Source organism: Stegostoma tigrinum, chromosome 28, assembly GCF_030684315.1.
Source record: "Stegostoma tigrinum isolate sSteTig4 chromosome 28, sSteTig4.hap1, whole genome shotgun sequence".
In the NCBI taxonomy this organism is placed as follows: domain Eukaryota; kingdom Metazoa; phylum Chordata; class Chondrichthyes; order Orectolobiformes; family Stegostomatidae; genus Stegostoma; species Stegostoma tigrinum.
The window spans coordinates 33670103-33694793 of record NC_081381.1 but is presented as its reverse complement, the minus strand read 5'-3'; the positions used below and the strand labels follow the sequence as shown (position 1 = coordinate 33694793).

Here is a 24691-nt window from a genome sequence, read left to right as displayed (position 1 = left end):
CACAATATTCTAGATGTGGTCTCACCAAAACCCCATATAACTGCTACAGCACATCCCTGCTCCTGTACTCGAAACCTCTCGCAAAGAAGGCCAACATACCACTTGCCTTCATTACTGCCTGTTGCACCTGCATGCTTACCTTCAGCAACTGGTGCACAAGGTCACCCAGATCCTGCTGCACACTCCCCTCTCCAATTTACAGCCATTCTGTTAATAACCTGCCTTCTTGTTTCTGCTTCCAAAGTGAATAGCCACATTTTTATCCAAGTTATACTGCATCTCCAGGATTTGCCCACTCATCTAATCTGCCCAGATCATGCTGAAGGATTTCTGCATCCTCTTCACAGTTCACCCTCCCACCCAACTTGGTATCATCTTCAAACTTTGAGATGTTACATTTTGTTTCCCCATCCAAGTCATTAATGTATATTGTGAATAGCTGGGGTCCCAGCACCGATCCCGACGGCACCCCACTAGTTACTGCCTGCCAATCTGAAATAAACCCATTAATTCCTATTCTTTGTTTCTTCTCTGCCAACCAGTTTTCCATCCATCTCAATGCACTTCCCCCAATCCCATGCACTTTCATCTTGCACATTAATCTCTTATGTGGGAGCACTTCCCTGCTCTTCTTCAAACGTTTTCTGCAAGTCGAAATATGCTGCATTGACTGGCTCCCCCTTGTACTGGTTACGTCTTAATAGATTTGTCAAGCATGATTTTCCCTTCATAAATCCATGCTGACACCATCTGATCCTTCCACTGCTTTCTAAAGGCTCCACTATAAAAGTCCTTGATAACAGATTTGAGAATTTGCCCACTACCAATGTTAGGCTTACTGGTTTATAATTCCCTGGTTTCACTCTACCTCCCTTTTTGAATATTGGAATGACATTAGCCACCCTCCAATCTGCAGGGACTGTTCCAGCGTTTATAGAATCCTGGAAGATGACCATTAATGCATTCACTATTTCTACAACCACTTTACTAAATACTCTGGGATGTAGATTATTAGGCCCTGAGGAGTTATCCTCCTTCAATCCTATCAATTTTCCCAGCACCATTTCTTCACTAACATTGATCTCCCTCAATTCTTCTGTCTCACTAAGTCTTATATTCGCCAACATTTCTGGTATCTGATTTGTGTCCTCTTTTGTGGGGTCTGAACCAAAGTATGTCTTCAGTTGCTCAGACATTTCTTTGTCCCCTCTTGTACATTTGCCCATTTCTGTCGGTGGGGAACCTATATGTGTCTTCACCAATCTCTTTCTCTTCACATACCAATAGAAACTCTTAGTGTCAGTCTTTATGTTCCCTGCAAGCTTACTTTTTTACTGTATTTTCTCTTTCTTAATCAATCACTTGGTCCTTCTTTGCTGAATTCTAAACTGCTCCCAATCCTCTGATGGATTTTTGTTTTTGTTTTTCTATGGATTGAAGGACAAATCTTAGCCAGGATACCCGGGAGCACTTCCCTGCTCTTCTTCAAAGTATGGCCATGGGATCTGTTGCATCGAGCTGAACAGATAGCTGGGCAATTGGTTGAAAGCCTGATGAACAGACAGTGTCTCTAGCAGTGCAGCTCTCCCTCGGTACTGCTCGGATGTGTCAGTGTTGATTTATGTGCTCAAGCCCTGAAGTGATACTTGAACCTACGAGTCTGAGGTCAGGGGACAAAATATTGAGCCCAGCAGGTACTCGAGATAACTGTGTGGGTACAGGAAGGGAAGCTGTGGATGACAGTTCTTTGGTTGTGATGAGATAAAAGAGAATGAAAGGGAGTGAGCCTTAACCATTGCTAACATGCCTGCTTCCACTACCTCCACCGGCAGGGCGTTCCAGGCACCCACCACCCCCTGTATGAAAGCTTTCCCCCTCTCGAACCTGCACCCTCTTGTAGTTAACCTCTCCACTCTGGGAAAGAGCTTCCATCCTATCTGTGCCTCTCTCAGTTTTGTAGACTTCCTTCAGCTTATCCCCCCAGCCTCTGCCTTTCCAGTGAAAACAATCCAAATTTATCCAACCTTTTATCATAACCTTCCAGACCAGGCAATGCTCTGTTAAGCCTTCTCTGCACCCTCTCTAAAGCATCCATGTCCTTCTGGTCGTGTGGTGACCAGAACAGCACTGGTGAGTCAGTCACACCCGGCTGGACAATGGTGCCAAGGTGTTGGAGCTGTCGATGGTTTGAGACACTGACCACCCTGTGCCTGTACCCATGATACACAGCAACACACATTTTACCCCAAACCCATTGTCCAGCTCCAAATATTGCCCCTGGAGCAGATCCGAGGGAGGCAGGGCTAATGCACTTCTCTCCAACTCTGCACCCTCCTATAACCTCTGTCACCCACTGACCTCTCTGCCTTCCTCAAACCCTCAGCCTCTGGCCCATCATCTCCCTATCTCAGTTACTCCACCACTGGGAACTCCAGCTGTCTGATCTCAGGGTAAACCACAGTGAGGAACATCAGGCTGGCTGTATTCAGGGAGTGTGGCCATTGCTGGGACAGAGCAGTGACTCACTGTACAGTCTTGTGTTCGGGAAACGACTGAGTGCCTCATTCCCTGCTCAAGACTGAAACAGGAGTGAGGAGTGGGGATGCGTTTGTAGGGGAGGGAGGGAATGAAGCAAAGTAACAGACGAGTCGCTGCATGTGCCAGACAACCTAGAGAGGAATCTGATTCTGTGTTAATCAGGCCAGGTCCGGCTAGATATTGAAAAAGGCTGGACTAGTGCCCCCTCTGCAGCAGGGAGCGTGAGGGCTGTGTGCTGTTTTAATTGGTGGCACACATCAGCTAGACAAGGGGAGGAGAGGCTGTTGGAATAACAGAATTTTGGGCGGGGGGGGGGGGGAACAGATCCAGGCAGGGAGCAGCTGGATGTGTGGGTGCAGAGAGAGAGAGAGAGAGCCCGGTTTTACTCTGAGCCCCCAGATGAATTTGCCAAGCCCATAATGCAGGACAGCTTGTGTGGAACATTGTTCCTAGCGATTACAGCAGCAGAGGGAAGGCTATACGCAGACAGAGGGGAAGCGTGTGTTCTCTTGGTCATCGAGACAGAAACTGCAAAGGAAAGTTGCAGCAGGAGAACGGGGTGGGTTCAATTAATTCTGGGCTCCTGAGCCTGGTGCACTGATACAAAGGGAGGAAGGGAAGGGGATTGATTTTTATTTGGTTATGATTGTCCATAGGCTTCCCTGGTGGAGCGTGGTAGTGTCCATTTAAAGGGCCTGGCGTCTCTTTTCTCCAGTAGGGAGTATTGATGGAGTGAGTGAGGGAGGCTGAGTTGTACACAGTGAGTAGGGACGCCTGTATCTGCCTGCCTCCTTTACCAAGCATGTCCTTCTCTGCAGGCTAAGATCCTCAGCACCATGGAAGACAACAAGCAGCTCGCCAGCAGGATCGACGGGGCTGTGCAAGCGGCCAACCGCGAAGTGAGCAGCCTGAGAGCCGAGCTGACCGCTACCGGCAGGAGGCTGGCTGAGTTCAGCACCGGAGGGGAGTGCGGCACCAGCGGGCAACCAGCACAGCACCGGGACGGTAAGGATCTTGGTGGGGGGGGGGGGGGGGGGGCGGAGAGACAGTACCGGGACTGGGGGTGGGGGGGAGGGAATACCGGGTGGGGAGACAGTACCGGGACTGGGGGTGGGGGGGGAGGGAATACCGGGTGGAGAGAATACAGGGACTGGCGGGGGGGGGCGTGCACCGAATGGAGAGAATACCGGGACTGGGGGGGGGGGGGGGGGGAGTGTAATACTGCGACTGCGGCTCAGCATCGGGGCCAAAGAAGGGGGTGGGGAGCTGGAGGGGAAACGGATCCCGAATTAAACGGGGAGGCGGGCTGAGGGCGGGGGTTCCAGGGGGGATCTGGGGGTGAGGGGGAGCCGGGGGGAATTTCAGGAGGATCTGGAGGTGAGGGGGAGCCGGGGGTTCAAGGGGGGATCTGGGAGTGAGGGGGAGACGGGGGGTCAAGGGGGGATCTGGGAGTGAGGGGGAGCCGGGGGGAATTTCAGGAGGATCTGGGGGTGAGGGGGAGCCGGGGGGTCAAGGGGAGATCTGGGAGTGAGGGGGAGCTGGGGGGAATTTCAAGAGGATCTGTGGGTGAGGGGGAGCCGGGGGTTCAAGGGGGGATCTGGGAGTGAGGGGGAGCCGGGGGGTCAAGGGGGGATCTGGGAGTGAGGGGGAGCTGGGGGGAATTTCAGGAGGATCTGGGGGTGAGGGGGAGCCGGGGGGTCAAGGGGAGATCTGGGAGTGAGGGGGAGCCGGGGGGAATTTCAGGAGGATCTGGAGGTGAGGGGGAGCCGGGGGTTCAAGGGGGGATCTGGGAGTGAGGGGGAGCCGGGGGGATCTGGGAGTGAGGGGGAGCTGGGAGGGATTTCGGGAGGATCTGGAGGTGAGGGGGAGCCGGGGGTTCAAGGGGGGATCTGGGAGTGAGGGGGAGCCGGGGGGTCAAGGGGAGATCTGGGAGTGAGGGGGAGCCGGGGGGTCAAGGGGGGATCTGGGAGTGAGGGGGAGCCGGGGGGGGTCAAGGGGGGATCTGGGAGTGAGGGGGAGCTGGGGGGAATTTCAGGAGGATCTGCGGGTGAGGGGGAGCCCGGGGGGTCAAGGGGGGATCTGGGAGTGAGGGGGAGCTGGGGTGAATTTCAGGAGGATCTGGGGGTGAGGGGGAGCCGGGGGTTCAAGGGGGGATCTGGGAGTGAGAGGGAGCTGGGGTGAATTTCAGGAGGATCTGGGGGTGAGGGGGAGCCGGGGGTTCAAGGGGGGATCTGGGAGTGAGAGGGAGCTGGGAGGGATTTCGGGAGGATCTGGAGGTGAGGGGGAGCTGGGGGTTCAAGGGGGGATCTGGGAGTGAGAGGGAGCTGGGGATTCAAGGGGCGATCTGGGAGTGAGGGGGAGCCGGGGGGGGGGGGTCAAGGGGGGATCTGGGAGTGAGGGGGAGCCGGGGGGGATTTCAGGAGGATCTGGGGGTGAGGGGGAGCTGGGAGTTCAAGGGGGGACCTGGGAGTGCGGGGGAGCTGGGGGGATCAAGGGGAGGCTGGGGGTTCAAGGGGAGGGGATCTGGGGGTGAGGGGCAGCTGGGGGTGTCAAGGAAGAATCTGGGGTGAGGGGGAGCTGGGGTGCTCAAGATGGGGATCTGGGGGTGAGGGGCAGCTGGGGGGGGTCAAAGGGGGGATCTGGGGTGAGGGGCAGCTGGGAGGGGTCAAGGGGGGGATCTGGGGGTGAGGGGCAGCTGGGAGGGGTCAAGGGAGGATCTGGGGGTGAGGGGCAGCTGGGGGTGAGGGGGCAGCTGGGAGGGGTCAAGGGGGGATCTGGGGGTGAGGGGCAGCTGGGAGGGGTCAAGGGGGTATCTGGGGGTGAGGGGCAGCTGGGGGGGTCAAGGGGGATCTGGGGGTGAGGGGCAGCTGAGAGGGGTCAAGGGATCTGGGGGAGAGGGGGCAGCTGGGACGGGTCAAGGGGGGATCTGGGGGTGAGGGGGCAGCTGGGAGGGGTCAAGGGGGGATCGGGGGGTGAGGGGCAGCTGGGGGGGTCAAGGGGGGATCTGGGGGTGAGGGGCAGCTGAGAGGGGTCAAGGGATCTGGGGGAGAGGGGGCAGCTGGGACGGGTCAAGGGGGGATCTGGGGGTGAGGGGGCAGCTGGGAGGGGTCAAGGGGGGATTGGAGGGTGAGGGGCAGCTGGGAGGGGTCAAGGGGGGATCTGGGGGTGAGGGGCAGCTGGGAGGGGTCAAGGGGGGATCTGGGGGTGAGGGGGCAGCTGGGAGGGGTCAAGGGGGTATCTGGGGGTGAGGGGCAGCTGGGAGGGGTCAAGGTGCGATCTGGGGGTGAGGGGCAGCTGGGGTGTCAAGGGGGGATCTGGGGGTGAGGGGCAGCTGGGAGGGGTCAAGGGGGGATTTGGGGGTGAGGGGCAGCTGGGAGGGGGTGAGGGGGCAGCTGGGAGGGGTCAAGGGAGGATCTGGGGGTGAGGGGCAGCTGATAGGGGTCAAGGGGGGATCTGGGGGTGAGGGGCAGCTGGGAGGGGTCAAGGGGGGATCTGGGGGTGAGGGGGCAGCTGGGAGGGGTCAAGGGGGGATCTGGGGGTGAGGGGCAGCTGGGAGGGGTCAAGGGGGATCTGGGGGTGAGGGGCAGCTGGGGGTGAGGGGGCAGCTGGGAGGGGTCAAGGGGGGATCTGGGGGTGAGGGGCAGCTGGGAGGGGTCAAGGGAGGATCTGGGGGTGAGGGGCAGCTGAGTGGGGTCAAGGGGGGATCTGGGGGTGAGGGGCAGCTGGGAGGGGTCAAGGGGGGATCTGGGGGTGAGGGGGCAGCTGGGAGGGGTCAAGGGGGTATCTGGGGGTGAGGGGCAGCTGGGAGGGGTCAAGGGGGGATCTGGCGGTGAGGGGCAGCTGGGCGTGAGGGGGCAGCTGGGAGGGGTCAAGGGAGGATCTGGGGGTGAGGGGCAGCTGAGAGGGGTCAAGGGATCTGGGGGTGAGGGGGCAGCTGGGAGGGGTCAAGGGGGTATCTGGGGGTGAGGGGCAGCTGAGAGGGGTCAAGGGATCTGGGGGTGAGGGGGCAGCTGGGAGGGGTCAAGGGGGTATCTGGGGGTGAGGGGGCAGCTGGGAGGGGTCGGGGGGATCTGGGGGTGAGGGGCAGCTGGGAGGGGACAATGGGGGATCTGGGGGTGAGGGGCAGCTGGGAGGGGTCAAGGGGGGATCTGGGGGTGAGGGGCAGCTGGGGGGGTCAAGGGGGGATCTGGGGGTGAGGGGCAGCTGGGGGGGTCAAGGGGGGATCTGGGGGTGAGGGGCAGCTGAGGGGGTCAAGGGGGGATCTGGGGGTGAGGGGCAGCTGGGAGGGGTCAAGGGGGATCTGGGGGTGAGGGGCAGCTGGGAGGGGTCAAGGGGGGATCTGGGGGTGAGGGGCAGCTGGGAGGGGTCAAGGGGGTATCTGGGGGTGAGGGGCAGCTGTGGGATCTGGCGGTGAGGGGGAGCTGGGGGGGATCTGGGGGTGGGGGGGTACCTGGGAGTGCGAGGGGGTTGAATGTGCGAGCTTGGAGTGAGGGGGAGCTGATGGGATTTGATGGGGAAACTGGGGCCGAGCAATCTGAGGGGGGGGCGGCGATACTGGGAGTGTAAACTGGGGGCAGTTTCGTGTTGGGAATACACGATCGTGTTCGGAATGAGGAACTGAGGGGGCAATTGGAGAAAACTGGCAAGTCGTGAGGAGGGAAAAGGGAGATGCGAGATTATTTGGGAGGGGAGTGAGTGAGGGTGTAGCGGTAGAGCACCTTAGAATGGTGCAATCCTGGAGCAGGAATAGTGTATTGTTGACTTCAGTGTTTCTTAAAGAATTTGCAAAGGAAATCTGCAATGTGATGGAACAGGAGTGATGTGCTGTAATATTTGTGAGGGGCAGCGAGGCAAGGGGAGGGGGGAATAATTTGAATCTTTTCGTCCCGTTGCCTAGCATCAACATTAACCCTTTGGGTACTGATTTCCTTTGTAACACTGATCACCTCATACATGGTGCAGCTTCTGTGTTCCTCGCTGTCTCCTGTCGTGGGGAAGGTGGCCGTGTCCCGGTAGTTTCAGGCAGTCAATGATACATTTCCTAACTCACTGACGGGGTTAAAGCAATTGCTGATTAAATAATGGTATGAAGGAATGGTTTGGCTCGAATATTTACATGTTCACTGTCTCTTCCCCGGAATATCTGAGAGGATATCCTCATTTTTGTATGTATTTTTAAAAAAGTTCCTGAAGTCTCCCAGGATTTTGAAAGGAAATCCTATGGAATGGTCCAGTGTAGTTGGAAAGTGGCATTTGGAATTGTGCCTACGGGATGCTGGAATCCAACAGATGTGTGTTTTGTTTCTCTTGAGTGTCAATGTGAGTCTGGTTTACTTTCTCTCGTGGCTGCTGGTCTGTGTGAGGAGATCATTACCGTGCGGTATGTGCTGGGTTGCGGCTAACAGGCCCCAAGCTCCTCCCCTCTCTTCCCTTTTTGTGGGAAAGTGTTTGGAAAAGGAAGCCACAAATTACGAATTCCAGTGTTCAGAGGGACACTGGAGGATTGGGATTCCATTGCAATTCCCCGGCACTCCAGGCACCATTCCAGGATACCAGCAGTTACTGTGTTTTTTACTTGCAATCCTTTTGAATGCGCCTGTACTCTTTCTGTCTTCTTTGATAAGTCACATCCCTTTATTCAAAACTGAAATGACCGTTTCTAAGACCTGGTTTGGTTTGTCCTAATTTGTGACTGTCTTGATCACTCATTATTTTTGCATCGAGGTTTCTGAGTAACATTGTAATGTTTCGATGATTGGGGCTTATTTCACCTCACTGTTCACTTAAATCATGAATTCCTCTAGTCTGATAGAGCCTGGAAGTTTGTGAGCACAGAGACTGAGCCCCTGTCCTTCCCCAGGTGTAATCTGTGAGCTGAGGTCTTGGTGCTTCTGATGTTCAATTGTGTGTTGTTTAGGTGTGTGAGCCTGTTTATTATTGATGCTCACTGCATTTAATTATTGAAGCTGTTGGTGTGGATTCTGAGAAAGGTAAGCAACTGTGGAAGCTCGAGCTATAAGAATGGAGGGAACAGTTTAAAGCACGGAGGATAAACAGAAACTAATGTCATGTAATGTCACGAAGATAAAAAAGTTACCGCTGTTTGTGTTAAGGGTAGTTTGCTGCTTTCCATGAGGTATTGGCCTAGATCTGTGTAAAGCGCCCTCCCTGCGCTGCCTTTGCAGTTCTAGAGTAAAGCGCCCTCCCTGCGCTGCCTTTGCAGTTCTAGAGTAAAGCGTCCCCCCCACCGCACTGCCTTTGCAGTTCTAGAGTGCACCCCACCCCCTCAAACCACTGCACTCTCTTTACAGTTCTGAATCAGAATTGTGCCGAGAGGAATCAGTTCGTGCACTGAGACACTGGGCAGCTGTGAGCTCTGGTGGAGAGAACAATTTTGAGGGAGTTTATGAAGAGAGTGGCCAAGAAAGCCACAGAACGATGCACTTCCTGGAAGAGTGTAATTTGCGCGTCACTCTCCGAAACAAAAAGATCTTAAGGACAGGGATCGACAAGAGGCATTTCTCTTGATAGCTAGAAGCACTTGCATTCATGTAATGCCTAATTGCACCCCTCAAAACCCATTCGAGTGATTCACTTACAATTAAGAGCTTATGATGATCAATAATTCCACAAGCAATGTCAGACACAGTGCGATTCCAGAAGCAGCAATGAGCTGAATACTCTGCGTCCTGCATTCTCAACTGAGAGAGGACTGGTGCTCTTCAAATAATGCTGTGGCACCTCACTGGACAAGCGAACCAAGGCTTTGGTTTACTTTGATTTCTGATCTGCAACAACGCCTCCCCCTGGTACTGTACTGCAATGTCAGCCCACATCATTTGTTCAGTTCCTGACGTAGGGCTTGAGGCCACAGCTACCAACGGATCTAATCTGGCATTTGAGCGAGTCCCTTCTGGGCGTTGTTCCAGGAGTTAAAGAGAGGGAGGTGTTGCTTGAGGTAGATCCATGGCTATCCTTGTAACAGCCGGTGGAGGTGGGATTCACAATTCCTGACACTGAAGAGAGAGGAAATCCCAGCTCCCTTGGGTTCCAGTTTGAAGGCAGAGTCAATCGCAGCTGGTGAGGTTGGCAAAGATGGTGCAGGAAGGGGAGGGCAGATCTCTGGTTAGCAGCTTTTTTCTCTCAAGCCTATGATAACGACAGCTCTTCTTTGAGGTTTATTATCCTCTCTGATTGTTTGGAATCCTGGCTGAGCAGCTGTTTGTGACCGTTTGCTTTGACCCCGAAATGGAAGTGATCCTATTTCATCAACGATGCATTCCTTCCCCTGAAGCGAGTTCTAGTTCAATTGTGTGTGGGTGCTGTTCCCACACATAGGGACCTTGCACTGTATTTTTGGGAGAATGGGGGTGTATTTTAATTTTTAAAAGCCAGTTTTAAGCAGTTTTATTTGTGGAAAGTACAGAGAGTGTACAGCTTTACCCTTTGTAAGGATGTGCCTCTCGATGTACTACATGTTTAAAAAGTGTTTGATCAGTACGACGCGATCATGGTGAAATCACACCGTTAGTGACATGAAGATGATTCAGCCAACCTTTAAATAGAACGTTTTAAATAAAAACTTTGAAGTTTTGTTTTGATTCTGTTTAACCAGTTACAGTAGCACAGAGAAAATCCCTACCTATTCTGAATGAGCAGTATTACAAATGAGTGAGTACCTCCTTACCATGCTGAAATGCTATCCAATTGCATTTTGGCTGCTTAATAGATTTCTCTACGGTCACACTTAGCTGCTGACCACATACTATCTTTAAACAGTATTACAGTGAGTGCTCATTACTTTATGATTAAAGTAATTAATCAATTAATTAATTAATGCATCATCCAGTTATCTAGTGAACTCTGCTGAGTAAATAATCTCTTATATAGTTTCACGGTGAGTAATATTAAATCTTGCAGGTGCTGGGATAACAGAAAAACTGGGAATGCTCAGCAAAGGGAAACAAATCACTCGCTTGCCATTTTAAGATTGAGAGCTGCTTCTTTGGGATTATCAGGAGGTGAAAGAGGCTGGTGCAGATTTGTGAATGGGTTTACAGGACTTTGATGTTGCAAATTGGGGGTGGTGGGAGGGAAAGAGAGAGAGAGAGGGAGAGAGAGCATATTGGTCTAGGGAATGATGGTTGATGCTCAACAGTGAGCCCGTGATCCGGGGCTATCAGAATAGAATAGAACCTTACAGTGTGGAAACAGGCCCAACACATCCACAGCAACTGTCCGATGGGTGGGATGCTCAGATTCACTGCCCTTCTACCTTCTCCCTGCATTTCCCAGAGCTGACCCACCTAGCCTGCACACCCCTGGGCACTATGGGTAATTTAATGTGGCCAATCCACCCTAACCTGCTCATCCTTGGCCTGTGGGAGGTAACCCTCACAGACACAGGGAGAACATGCACACTCCACACAGACAGTTGCCCAAGGTTGGAATCGAGCCTGGGTCCCTGGCACTGCGAGGCAGCTGTGCTAACTGCTGAGTCATGATGCTGCCTGTCAGAAAGCTGGTGGTTGAGATCCAGTTAAGGTAGAGGCCCTCTTGCGCAAGAAGGATGGATCAGATGTGCAAATCAGGGTGAGGAGCTTCTTAGTCGCATCAATAATTGTGAAGGGGGCAGAAGAGGAGCTTGGAATCCTGTCAAGCTTGAACCTTGTCGAGCTCGGGTTGTAAGGGAATGTAGCTGAAGAAAGGGGAAGGATTATAAATAAGAGATTTTGTCCAGATTTTCCAGGCGACAACCACCAATGCCAAGCTCGCAGGAGATAGGTTTAATGGTGGGTCGTAGCAGATGGTCATTTCAGGAGGTGGGGCTTTGGGCAAGGATGCACATTCCATATTGAGTGGCCACTGAACGCTAGGAATTTTCTTGAGCTCAGAGAGTTTGGCATTTGGGATGGGATTTGGGGAATTTCTGCAGAGGCTGTGTGAGTTGGCAGGAGGCTAGAAAGGACTATTTGTTTGATGTGATCAAACTGCACTGGGTTTCTGAGATATGGGCAAGTTTGTGAAGGAGGTCTGATCACCACTGTTCCTGCGCCTGTCCCCAGTTTCCTATTGTCCCCGCTGTCATGCCACTCCCTGTCTGCAACAGACAAAATCCCTGTGCCCGTGTCCTGAACTTTCGAAGTGATCCCAGCTGAATTTTCATTCTTGCCTTCATGGCCCTGAACTCTGGCTCTGCCAGCCTCGAAGCCTCATGGTTAATTTTACTCATTGTGATGGAAGTCTGCAGGTATAGTCGGTTGTGCTGCAATGGCATTTGGTGTGCCTGTAAAGACTCTTAGCAATTTTTATAGATGCACCACAGAAAGTATTCTATCTGAATGTATCACGGCTTGGTACAACAAATGCTGTGCCCAGGAGCGGAGGAAACTACAGAGTCATGAACACAGCCCAGTCCATCATGGAAGGCAACCTTCTATCCATTGACTCCATCTGTGTTTCTCGCAGCCTCGGGAAGGGAGCCAACATCATTAAAGACCCCACCCACCCCTGTAATAATCTCTTCCATTGGGCAAAAGATACAAAAGCTTAAACACACATACCAACAGATTCAAGAACAGTTTCTTCCCTGTCATTATCAAGCTTCTGAACGGATCTCTCAAATGTTCAATTTAATGTTGATCTTGCTCTCTGTGCACCTTCTCTGCAGCCATAACATTGTGATCCTCGCTCTGTTCCGTTACCCCATGCACCTTGTTTGGGGTGATCTGCCTGGCACTGTGCACAAAACAAAAACTTATGACTAGGTACATATGACAATAATAAATCAAATCAAATCAGAAACACATTCTATCGATTCCTGCTCCCATTTTGCCCTCTTCAGCCCTGAAGGCCCTGCCCTGGCCGTTACTGGGTTATAGACACTGTCTGTGAGCCTGCACGTATTGGAACATGATGCCACTGCAGCTGAGCCAGATCCTGTCTTTACCCAGCACTGGCACAGGTAACCCTGGATTGCAGTCAAGTGTAGGGAGCCCATCTGAATCTCTTCTCCCTCCCCTTCCTATGGCAAGGTGCTGGTGCCAAGTGATGCACTGGCAGACAGTGAACTAAGAGGAGATCATGGGATAAACCTGGGCCTTCCTGTTTGGCAGAGCCCCAGAAACACAATAGGTGCATCACTCGTCAAGGATGTTCCCAGTCTTCATTCACAATTACTTATATTTGTGTGAGTGTGTGTGTGTGTGTGTGTGTGTGTGTGAGTGTGTGTGTGTGTGTGTGTGTGTGTGTCTGTGTGTGTGTGTGTGTGTGTGTGTGTGTGTGTGTGTGTGTGTGTGTGTGTGTGTGTGTGTGTAGTAGTATCATGAACAGCTTGGTACAATCTGCCTTGTGCCAGCTTCAGTTCCCAATGTCATTCACACCTTCTATCAATCCTCAAAGCAGAAATATTTACTGATTCGCTGCATCCTTATAGAGAATCCACCTCTCCTTGTTCCCTCCCCTCCATACTAGGTCCAAAGCACATTCTCTCTCTCTCTCTCGCTCTGTCTGTGTGCTCCATATGAAATGCACTTCATACCTGTGTTGACTGAAGAGATTGTAATAATTTGATATTTCCCCCCCACCTGGAGATTGGTGTCATTTGGGATCATACCAAACCACCAGCTTCAGCCTGTCCATAAACAGACCAAGTTATCTAGACGTCACTGGTAGGATTGATCCACCTGGCCAAGTGCTGTTCACATACAGTTCTGGCAGAACAAAAAGACGAATAAGAGATGTCTTGTTTTAGATGCAACACCTACAATTGTATGGTTTTGTGCCCCCAAATGTCTTCCTTTGGCTCTTTCTGGCTTTGAAAAATAGCGCTGTCCCTTTAACAATGTGTCATCCTAATATGTACTTCGACCAGACCTCCTGTCATGAAAAATAAACACTGAAACAACTACGAACGCTGTGAATCATAGTCAGAAGTAGAAATTGCAGGAAAAGCTCAGCAGTTCTGGCAGCATCGGCGGGGAGAAATCAGAGTTAATGTTTCGGATCCAGAGACCCTTCTTTCTGTTTCTGGCTCCTGGAATGAAAGATCACCTGAGATCTAACTGGTTAAACAGGCTCGAGGAGCAGTGCTGCTTGTTTCAGCTACCCCTCCTTCATCCACTACATCACATTCTGATGCTCTGCTACTGAGCACTAGAATTGATGGGATCTGTTTCCATCGTGCTAACATTGCTATTACGCTGGTCCCTATTACAAACAGGAATACTGCCTCAGTCTTACCCATGTTTAGAGTTTATTTCCAGGAAGTCGGAGTACATCACCATTTTGTGTGTGAGAGATAATGGGAACTGCAGATGCTGGAGATTCCAAGATAATAAAATGTGAGGCTGGATGAACACAGCAGGCCAAGCAGCATCTCAGGAGCACAAAAGCTGACGTTTCGGGCCTAGACCCTTCATCAGAGAGGGGGATGGGGAGAGGGAACTGGAATAAATAGGGAGAGAGGGGGAGGTGGACCGAAGATGGAGAGTAAAGAATATAGGTGGAGAGAGTGTAGGTGGGGAGGTAGGGAGGGGATAGGTCAGTCCAGGGAAGACGGACAGGTCAAGGAGGTGGGATGAGGTTAGTAAGTAGCTGGGGGTGCGGCTTGGGGTGGGAGGAAGGGATGGGTGAGAGGAAGAACCGGTTAGGGAGGCAGAGACAGGTTGGACTGGTTTTGGGATGCAGTGGGTAGGGGGGAAGAGCTGGGCTGGTTGTGTGGTGCAGTGGGGGGAGGGGATGAACTGGGCTGGTTTAGGGATGCAGTAGGGGAAGGGGAGATTTTGAAACTGGTGAAGTCCACATTGATACCATTAGGCTGCAGGGTTCCCAAGCGGAATATGAGTTGCTGTTCCTGCAACCTTCGGGTGGCATCATTGTGGCAGTGCAGGAGGCCCATGATGGACATGTCATCAAGAGAATGGGAGGGGGAGTGGAAATGGTTTGCGACTGGGAGGTGCAGTTGTTTGTTGCGAACTGAGCGGAGGTGTTCTGCAAAGCGGTCCCCAAGCCTCCGCTTGGTTTCCCCAATGTAGAGGAAGCCGCACCGGGTACAGTGGATGCAGTGTACCACATTGGCAGATGTGCAGGTGAACCTCTGCTTAATGTGGAATGTCATCTTGGGGCCTGGGATGGGGGTGAGGGAGGAGGTGTGGGGATAAGTGTAGCATTTCCTGCGGTTGCAGGGGAAGGTGCCGGGTGTGGTGGGGTTGGAGGGCAGTGTGGAGCGAACAAGGGAGTCACGGAGAGAGTGGTCTCTCCGGAAAGCAGACAGGGGAGGGGATGGAAAAATGTCTTGGGTGGTGGGGTCGGATTGTAAATGGCGGAAGTGTCGGAGGATAATGCGTTGTATCCGGAGGTTGGTAGGGTGGTGTGTGAGAACGAGGGGGATCCTCTTGGGGCGGTTGTGGCGGGGGCGGGGTGTGAGGGATGTGTCGCGGGAAATGCGGGAGACGCGGTCAAGGGCGTTCTCGATCACCGTGGGGGGAATGTTGGTGTGTTTGTTTGCTCTGTTTAAGATTCTGTTGGGGGAGTATTTTCGTCGTGACTGGGTCCAAATCCACCCGTACAAAGAGAATCTTGATTTTTCTTTTTCAGTTGCTTTATAAATTGCTTTTTTAAATAGTGAGTGTGAGGTTTCAAGGACGAGGCCTGTAGTTTCATTTGAAGAAAGGTATCGACAGTGTTGTAGGTGGTGGGTGGGTGGGGGGAGATGGCTCCTCACTGTAACTGGCAGACAATGCAGCATCTATCCACTCTGTAAGAACAAGCCTGGCTGGAGATTTATCTGTTCACTAACAGGACAGGGACTGCTCACGGAGTTGAAGGTGGGGCTGGTTGTCTTGAAGGTCAGTGTCTCCTCTTGCGCGTCTAGGGAGAGCCCAATCTCTCAGTCTCAGGTGTGATTGTAAAACTGCAAAACCTACAGCAGCCTGCAGTGCATAAAGCCATAGCTAACCTCAGTCACCCGAGGGGAAACTGATAGGATCGGGTGCAACACAGGCTTTACATGGTGACTGATTTGTATCAAATGCTGAAATGACTGGGGAGGAGGTCAAGTGTGAAATTGGCAATTTCACCCAGTCTGGCAGATTTTTCATTTCAGTGAGTTATAGGCTCGCACAGCACAGAAACAGACCATTCAGCCCAACATGCCTCTGCTAGCCCTTTGAAATAGTTGTTCAATCAATTCCACTCCGTTGCTCTTTCTCCTTCCCTCTGCAGGTTTTGTTTGTCTTTTTCGAATCTCTATCAAATTCCCTTTCCAAGGACACTATTGACACTGCTTCCAGCATCCTTCCAGGCTGCACAGTGGATGCTTGTGGATTTATCATAGTTAGACGACAGTTTGAAGTTGAAACCACTCCCCGGAAACTTTTTAGTATAAGTCGTTCCATCTGGAATTGATGTGATCTCAGCTCCCCCTACCACCTCCAGTCAATAAATGCCAATGAATTCACAGCCAGTCCAGCCAAGTGTCATCCTCCTGCCCACACAGAGGGCTTCCAGTGGGTATTTTTAATTTACCCTTGGGACATGGGCATTGCTGGCTAGTCCAATACTTATTGCCCATTCCTACTTGACCTTGAGAAGGTGGTGTTGAGCTGCCTTCCTGAATTGCTGTAGTTTGTCTGCTGTAGCTAGACCCACAATGTCATTAGGGAGGGTTTTACAGGATTTTGACCCACCAGTAGTGAAGCATAGTGATTATATTTCAAGATGGCTTGGAACTTTGGTGTTCCTTTGTATCTGATGCCCTTGTTTTTCTAGACTGTGGTGGTCGTGGGTTTGGAAGGTGCTGTCTCGGGAGCCTTAGTGAATTTCTGCAGTGCACATTGTGGACGATACACACTGCAGCTACTGGGCATCAGTGATGGCGGGAGGCCAGGAGGAAGGAGTATTAATGAATGTAGTGCCAATGCAGACCTCAGCAATCCCTCTCTGATCCTGCTACCTCTCCGATCCTGCTACCTCTCCATCCTCCCCCTGGAGGATGTCCGCCCAGTTGCTTGTGAGCAGTTCGGAAACATTCAAAGCTACTCCCTCGTCAGAGGCTTTTAGCTCCTCTTCAACCTGGTGCTGCTTTCAAGGCAGTGGGACGTAGGAGCCAAACATGCCTCCTGCGCTGGCATTGCTGAAAGCTTTACATTAGTCATGCCAGGATGCCATCAGCCTCTTTGCCCGGCACACTCACTTCACTCCCACCCTTCTGCCGGGAGATGTATTTTACTTGACTCAAACCTCACTGAGGGCCTCACTGTTCAGGAACTGTGCTGCCCCTTTGCCCTGCCTCCTCACTGCCCAAGAACAGACAAGCCTCCACGTTGCCCCTCAGTCTGCTCAATTGTGGGGCCAACTGCCTTCCACTTCCATCTGTTTTGATTCCTTCTTTACTGTCTTTCCTCATCTTCAAATCTAACGCTGTGAGCATAGATCAGTTGCCTGACTCTCGTAATCGAACCTAGGACGATAGATTGCAGCAAAGAATGTTGTTTGAGATTCTAACCTGTAAGAAGAAGACTCTCTGCTGTGTGGTGAGCCGGAACACAGAGGCAGCGAGCTCTGAGTCTAGAAATTCAGGCTCTTGGGCAGTGAGGAAGCAGTAAAGGGGAGGGCAGTGCCTGAGTAGTGAGGCTGGAGGTGGCCCTCAGGGAGAGGAAGAACCAGATTGGGAGGGACGGAGGGTCTGTTGGTAGGGATAAGCTGCATTTAAATATCTGGAAAAATGTGGACGCAGATCCAACAGGAGGACAGTAGATACATACCTGAAAGTGAAAATCAGAGCAGGGACAGAGAGAAAGAAGGTACAGGATTGCTTTTCACAACAGCTGGGTAATGCTGGACTGACTGGCATCCTGCTGTGCTGTACTTTCGTTGCAATGGATGAGTTCACAAGGAGAACAGCAGCAATGAGAGGGCAGAAAGGTAAATTCAGTGTGATCCTACAACACCCAGCTTTACCTCACAGTTTTCCCTGTTGACATTGAGCCAGTCAAATTTACCCTACGTCTGCAATGAGAAACTTGCAAAGCATAGACCTGTATTAACTGGATCAGAGAAGATTAAGCTGGGATCAAAAAGGTGGTTTTGAAATTTGGAAGGGTAAATAGAAAAAGATTATTTGCACTAATCAGCGATTCAGTAACAAGGGCCATAAACACAGGATTAGAGGAGAGAGAAGGAAGGGTTTGTTTTTTTTGAAAGCTTTCAGAATGGAAGCTGAAGGCTTAGCTGGAATAAACTTGTGAGAAAATGCTATCGAGAGAGAAAGTGAGAAAGACACTTTGAAACTGTGATTAATAAGACTGAGGCCGAGGTGTCAAAAAAATAAAGATGAATATTCCAGTAGTTGAAGTTTGGATTTAATGGTATGTAAATAAACGCAAAAAGCATTTAAAACACATTTGGAATATGGCAGCTTTTGCTGTGATATAGAGTCTAAGAATTCCCTACAGTTTGGACGGAGGCTGTTTTGACCCATTGAGTTTATTCCCACCCTCCAAAGACATCCCACCAAGCCTAGCCTCCCACCCTATCCCCATAAACCCACCTTTCTCAGGGCTAAGCCACTGAACCTGCACGTCACAGGGCAATTGGGCATGGCTAATCCACCCAAATGGCATATCTTTGAACTGTGGGTGGAAACCCACACAAGACATAGGGAGATAATGAAATGTGAGGCTGGATGAACACAGCAGGCCCACCAAGACACAGGGAGAATGTGCAAACTCCAAACAGTCACCCAAGGCTGGAATCAAACCCAGGCCCCAATGCTGTGAGACTGCAGTGCTAACCACCATACCACCTTCAGCAACTCTGATTTGGACAGGACTATGAAGTGAATACTCCTGCAGTTAGAGGGGGAAAGGGCTATATTAAGAGGGATGGTTTTGCCACACTGGAATGTTTTGGAGCTCACAGAGGCTGTGTGAGGATAGAAACCACATGGGTTCAGTTAAAAACCAGACGGGAATGGGACAATTTTTATCATATTTTGCAAGCCGCTGATCAGTGGAGGTTGGAGTGGGGATGTTTGTCAACAGTGTAGTGTGATTTGTCTCAGCCTTGTACAATTACATTGGGTGATTTTTTAACAATTGCAAAACTGACTAGCGTAAAAGTCACGTGTGTTGTTAAAGTAAAATTATGGTTTAGGTTGTAATTTCAGTTCAGGATGGTTGCTCTGTTAGAGATGCACCCTTTGGAACTAAACAGAACAAGTAATCTGTGTGGAGCTGGAGGAACACAGCAGGCCAGGCAGCATCAGAGGAGCAGGAAAGTTGATGTTTCTGGTCGGGACTTTTCTTCAGAAATGGGGCATTTCTGAAGAAGGGTCCCAACCCGAAACGTCAGCCTTCCTGCTCCTCTGATGCTGCCTGGCCTGCTGTGTTCCTCCAGCTCTACATCTTGTCATCTCTGACTCTAGCATTGGCAGTTCTTTCTATTTTGAAACAAATAATCTGATGTTTATTGCACTTGCATTTTGTTAAGGACCTTAACTATTAGCAGTTTGATAGCTGTCTTTCCTAATTTGTAGTGATAAATTCACTTCTGAAGTGATACATTGAGGGCATCCTGATGGCGTCAAAGGTGCAAGACAATCGCTTTTTCTTATTTTTTTGGAATCTTTCTAGATCAGAATTTTGCAAGTCAGTGAGGCAAGAGTTTATCGCTGGGAAATGAAGTGGAGCAGTAATTAGCAAGAGAGTGCAGCAACTTGGAAATACTGAGCATGACAAAAGTCGGGTTCAGTTGAAAACAAAATGTGGTGATGGGAGAAAGGTAAAAGGCCAAGAGAAATGAATGGTTCTTTTGGGTAATTGGCTCAAATCCCTTGAGGATTAGAGTCTCAGAGCTGTACAGCATGGAAACAGACCCTTCAGTTCACCTCATCCATGTCGACCAGCTATCCTAAATTAAACTAGTCCTATTTGCCAGCATTTGGCCCATTATCCCTCTAAACACTTCCTATTCATTTACCCATCTAGATGGCTTTTAAATGCTGTAATTGTACCAGCCTCCACCACTTCCTCTGGCAGCTCATTCCATACCTGTGCCATCCTCTGTGTGAGAGAGTTTCCCCTCAGGTCCCTTTTAAATCTTTCCCCAATCAACTTAAACCCATGCCCTCTAGTTTTGGACTCCCCTACCCTGCGGAAAAGACCTTGGCTATTCATCCTATCCATGTCCCTCATGATTTTATAAACTTTTATAGTGTCAACGTCAGAAGTCACACACCCCCAGGTTATTGTCGAACAGGTTTATTTGAAAACACAAGCTTTCGGAGGGAAGCACACAGACCCAGAATTTATAAGTCAATGATCAAAGGGTCACGCAGCTGATGAGGATGCAGATACATTCTATTTTGTTCAAAAAGCACACAATATATAGACCGTCAGTCAATGTAGCATTTTATAAGTTCCTACTTTAGAAATAAAACCAGTCTGTCTCCAAACCAAAATGCAAACAAGGCCTCACACCTAACATGCATAGTCTGGCCTAAAATGTCACCCGTTATTAACACTGAAAAATCCTTTAGTTCTGTCAGGGCCGTGCCTTGAAATAAATTTGATGATTTACATATATATATGAAGCAATTGAAACCGTCTAACTGATTAAAGATTTAACAAAATGTTAAGTTTGTTTAATACATCCTCATCAGTTGTGTGATCGTTTGATCTTTTACTAATAAATTCTGTGTTCTGCACACTTCTTTCTTACTTCATCTGATGAAGGGGCTGTGCTCCGAAAGCTTGTGTTTTTAAATAAATTTGTTGGACAATAGCCTGGTGTGTGACTTCTGACCTTGTCCACCCCAGTCCAACACCATCAGCTCCACATCACATCAATAAGGTCACCCCTCAGCCTCTGACATTTCAGGAAAAATAGCCTAGCCTATCCCGCCTTTCCCTATCACTCGAACCGCCTGATCCTGGCAACATCCTTGTTACTGAAAGAGCTGGTAATGAAGATGGATAATGGGTCAGCATTGGGGAATAATTAAGTTGTAAATAGATTGAGAAGAATTAGATATATTCCTATGAGGGGAAATTAAAGTATTATTAAAGAATATCACTCTAGAACATAGAATAATGCAGCACAGGAACAGGCCATTCGGCCCACAATGTTGTGCTGATTGTGACGCCAAATTAAACAAATCCCTTCTGCCTGCCCTTGGTCCATACCCCTCCATTCCTTGCATCTTCATGTGCTAATCTAAAAGTCCCTTAAATGCCCTCATCATAACTGCCTCCACCACCACCCCGGCATTGTGTTCCACACTCCTACCACTGTTTTTTTAAAAAAGCGTCCCTTATATTTCCTTTGAACTTTCCTCCTCTCACCTTAAATGTCTGCCCCCTAGTTTTAGACATTCCAGATCTGGGGGGAAAAGATTCTGACCATCTCTCTTTAGAAATATAGGATGGACCTTGACTTCTCAAAGAAACCGATTGTGCCAGTCACAAATGGGTAGGGACAATGTCAAAATCTACCCCAAAGAGATTAAACTGGACTGACATGTAGCAAACCCCAAGCTATTAATGATAAAGGAAGTCACAAGTGATAGAGAGTGTGAAGTGGAGAGGTGCAAAAGGAGATTGGAAAGGACTAAAGAAAACCCAGCAGATAATGCGAAAGGAAATAATGCCCTCTATAAATATATGAAAAATTGAAGTTGATAGAATAATTCACCCTGGAATGATGGGAAAAGCTAATTTTGTTCGTTGGAGATAAAATATTTAATACATTCCCACTATATGTTGTAAATGATAGTGGATTGAGAATGTAGGTATTCTAGAGAATGAGGTGAAGTGATTTCTTAGATAACTGGAATTGGTTCTGGGGGGGAGAAAATGCATCGAAATGCTCCCTGAATACTCCTTGAAAGAGAGTCAGAGAGCAGATAGCAATTTCTTACTCCTCCCTACACATTGCTGATTGTTGCAGGGAGTTGGAAATAGCTAATTTTACATTCCTGTCCTAAATATGATACATGATTAAGGACAACCTGCACAAATTTATTAAAGAAAACTTGAGGTTTGATGAATTTAACCAACTTCTTATGAAGAAGGGAGCGATTGGCCACGTGATGGGAACGCAGTAAGAAATGAAGTCTGTCACACCTTTCGTGACCACAGGACTTCCCAAAGCACCTACAGCGACTACAATATAGCATAGCCAGTCTCATAATGTATGTAGCGCAGCAACTAATTTGCATACAGGAAACTCCCACAAGCACCAATGGGAAATTGACTACCGGGATAACTGAGTGTTGGTTGAGGGATAAAAATTGGCCAGGACAGCATTCCTGATCCTTTTTGAAATTGGGATGGGATATTACACCCACTCCTGAGAGGGCAGATGTTCAGTTTCACTTGTTTTTCAAATGGTAACATTGTTTGACAGTGCTACAGTCCCTCAGCACTGTTAATGTAAGCTGCTATAAACTCGCCTCAGAATGGAGCTCAAAAACTACTGCCTCTTTTGTAAGAAATCTGCCGGCTGACAATTTGGTTCATATCCATTGCATGTAGAACTTTCTGAAGCGTTTTGATAAAGTAGACTGGAGATTGTTAAATCACCCAGGCCTGGAATTTTCATGGGTTTTTAAAACTGGGAAGTCAGTGAATTCCAAGGGCAGCATTAGTAATAGTTTCAGTTACATCGTTTCTCCAGGATATCCAGTCAAATCTTCCTTTGAATCTACAGTGGGAAATCCAAGGGACTGTGTGGACACACTTTCCCCATGGGAGAATCGCAACAATAGGGATTTATAGCAGCATCCGTGGGCAAGAAATGAAGGGTATAGTTTAAATGGGTGAGTGACTCACTCAGAGAGAGCACGAACTGCAGGTGCTAGAGTCAGAGATAAGTGTGGAGCTGGAGAAGCACAGAAGGGTCCCAACCAGAAATATCAACATTCCTGCTCCTCTGATTGCTGCCTGGTCTGCTGTGCTCCCCCAGCTCCACGCTGCGTTAACTCTTTAGTTAAATGGGTGTTGTTCGTGTTGCTGAGAAGTGGTACATACAGGATCTCCTTGATTTGGAATACATGTCGCTTATTTTCACTTCGGGTAGTGGGGGCACAACATCAGAACACGGTGATAGTGACAAGCCAAGAGGGTGGCTAAATATTGAGGGCAGTGAAAGCGTAGCAGCCATGATGGCTGAAGTAGTGCATCTTGGGAATGAAACCAAGGGTCATGAGGCAGAGAGATTCTGAAGAGCGAGGTGGAACGGGGATAATTCGTTGCATCAAACACATGGTTTCCTGCGATATGAATGTTGATTTTGTGATAGCTGTGAAAATAAGAGGAATAATCATTTGATTAGTGAATAAAGAAGTAAAAATACATTTCTGTATCGCAGTAATCAAACCATGGCTGGAATTTTGTGTGCTGTTTTATACTCTCATCAGAGAGGAAATATTGGAGGAAAAACGGCACATTTTGATCAAGCTTCTCATCTTGCAGTATGGCTCAGATTGTTAGAGACATAGCCATGGAGAATGCATCCAATAATACTGACTGACAGGCAACTGCCACGCTATGGTTAAGCTTTAAACCAGCCGGATTAACTCAAATTTGTCAGGGCATTCTCTTGGGAACTTAACCAACAAATAGCTGTCACTTACTTTGTTGAGTTCAAATAGGTATAGTGGGTGTATACGTTCTTTCTTTCTACAAAGAACAGGGCCGTGTGCATTAATAAATGTTTCCAGGACTCGTAGTTCTCCTACAACATGGTAGTTGCATTCTTGTGCAACGTTACACTACAGAAAACTGCTATACCTGTACAGCAGAAAACTTGTGTTACCCAAAAAGTGTCCACTCCTCCCCAAACATGGTAAAGCCAATTCATGTTAACAAAACACATGCTATAGCAGAAATACCTGTGTACGCAAGAGTGCTGCTCTGTGAGCTTGACTGACAGCCCGAAGTTGGGTGTCATGGTAATATGCTATTTGATATGCTGCACCAATCTTTGGGACATAATGCCTACAAACTTGGCATCGCCCCAGCATTGAAATTCATGTATCGCATGACTCATTTGTGTGTTAGGCATAATGTATCAAACAGCATGTCCTTTTTGCCTCTACCAATCAAAATCCACTTGCCAATCATTCTCCTACCATACACTGTAAGTTTTGGTTTTTCCTTTGAATTGGTATTCTTGTGAATTATCCTGCTGAGTGTATGACAGACTTTCCAACAAAAATGGTCATTATTTTTCAGCAATACTTGGGGCTCTGTAATACCCCACAGCTATCTATGAAATATTGAATTCGTAGAGGGCACAATATAGGTTTACCAGGATGGTACCAGGCCTGGGGAATTACACTCCGGCAGAGAGAGAGAGAGACACACACGCACACATACACCCCCACACCCTTTCTCTCATACTTGCGATATTGGGAACTTTTGTCACAGAAGCAGAACAGTTTTCTCATGGGAGGTTTGATAGGCATTTGCAAATTTAATGAGAATTTTTATTGACTGTAAAAAGGAAAGACAACCTGAGAAGGGAGTGAAGAAAATATGCCAACTTTTTAGAATGATCACTGAGATAAGAAAATCAGTTTGGAGATTTTTTACTGTATTGACCCAAATTTGTTGAGACCTGGAATATTTTCACAGAGATGGTGGCCAAGGTAGAGCCCAAGACAGAGCTTATTACACCGCAAAGGAAAATTGACTACGGGGAGAGTGCCAGCAGATGGGCTGAATGGTCTCTTTCAATGGTGTAAACCTGCGGTTAATGGGAGATGATAGAAGAAATGTTTTTTTTCATTGTACTATTAAGACAGAAAACGTTCCCACAAATTGGCTGTTAAGTTAGCTGTGACATTTGGTTAAGGAATTAGATTTGAAGAAAAGTATTAAAAAAAAGAGTCAGGAATTGAGATCGATGTGGAGTTAGTATTGGCTCCCTGAACCAGATTGTCATTCCGTGTTGGAATGGGAAATGTGAACCTGTTGCCTACAATTACCCATGAGTTTGATAAGTGGTTTAATACAGACACCCACAGCTGAAATGAATAAACTGCTTCAGAAACCCGTTTCATTCTAGAAAAGAGCCTTTTGCAGTTTACAAACAGTCTGATAACAATATAAAAACTGGCAATTTGTAGGTCTCTTGATCAAACAACAGC

The 24691-nt window shown here is 49.1% G+C and overlaps 1 protein-coding gene across 5 annotated transcripts in view; it reads left to right on the top strand.

The window, feature by feature from the left end:
• LOC125466570 (kazrin-like) overlaps window positions 1-24691 on the top strand; it is a 607575-nt gene that overhangs the window by 202504 nt on the left and 380380 nt on the right. For 4 of the 5 annotated variants that reach the window (XM_048561207.2, XM_048561206.2, XM_048561210.2 and 1 more), the window contains one exon: window positions 3357-3543. In XM_048561207.2, the coding sequence (XP_048417164.1) occupies window positions 3357-3543 (187 nt within the window). Of the gene's footprint in view, window positions 1-2865; window positions 3098-3356; window positions 3544-24691 lie in introns of those variants that run through there. The other variant, XM_048561209.2, reaches the window with a different exon arrangement.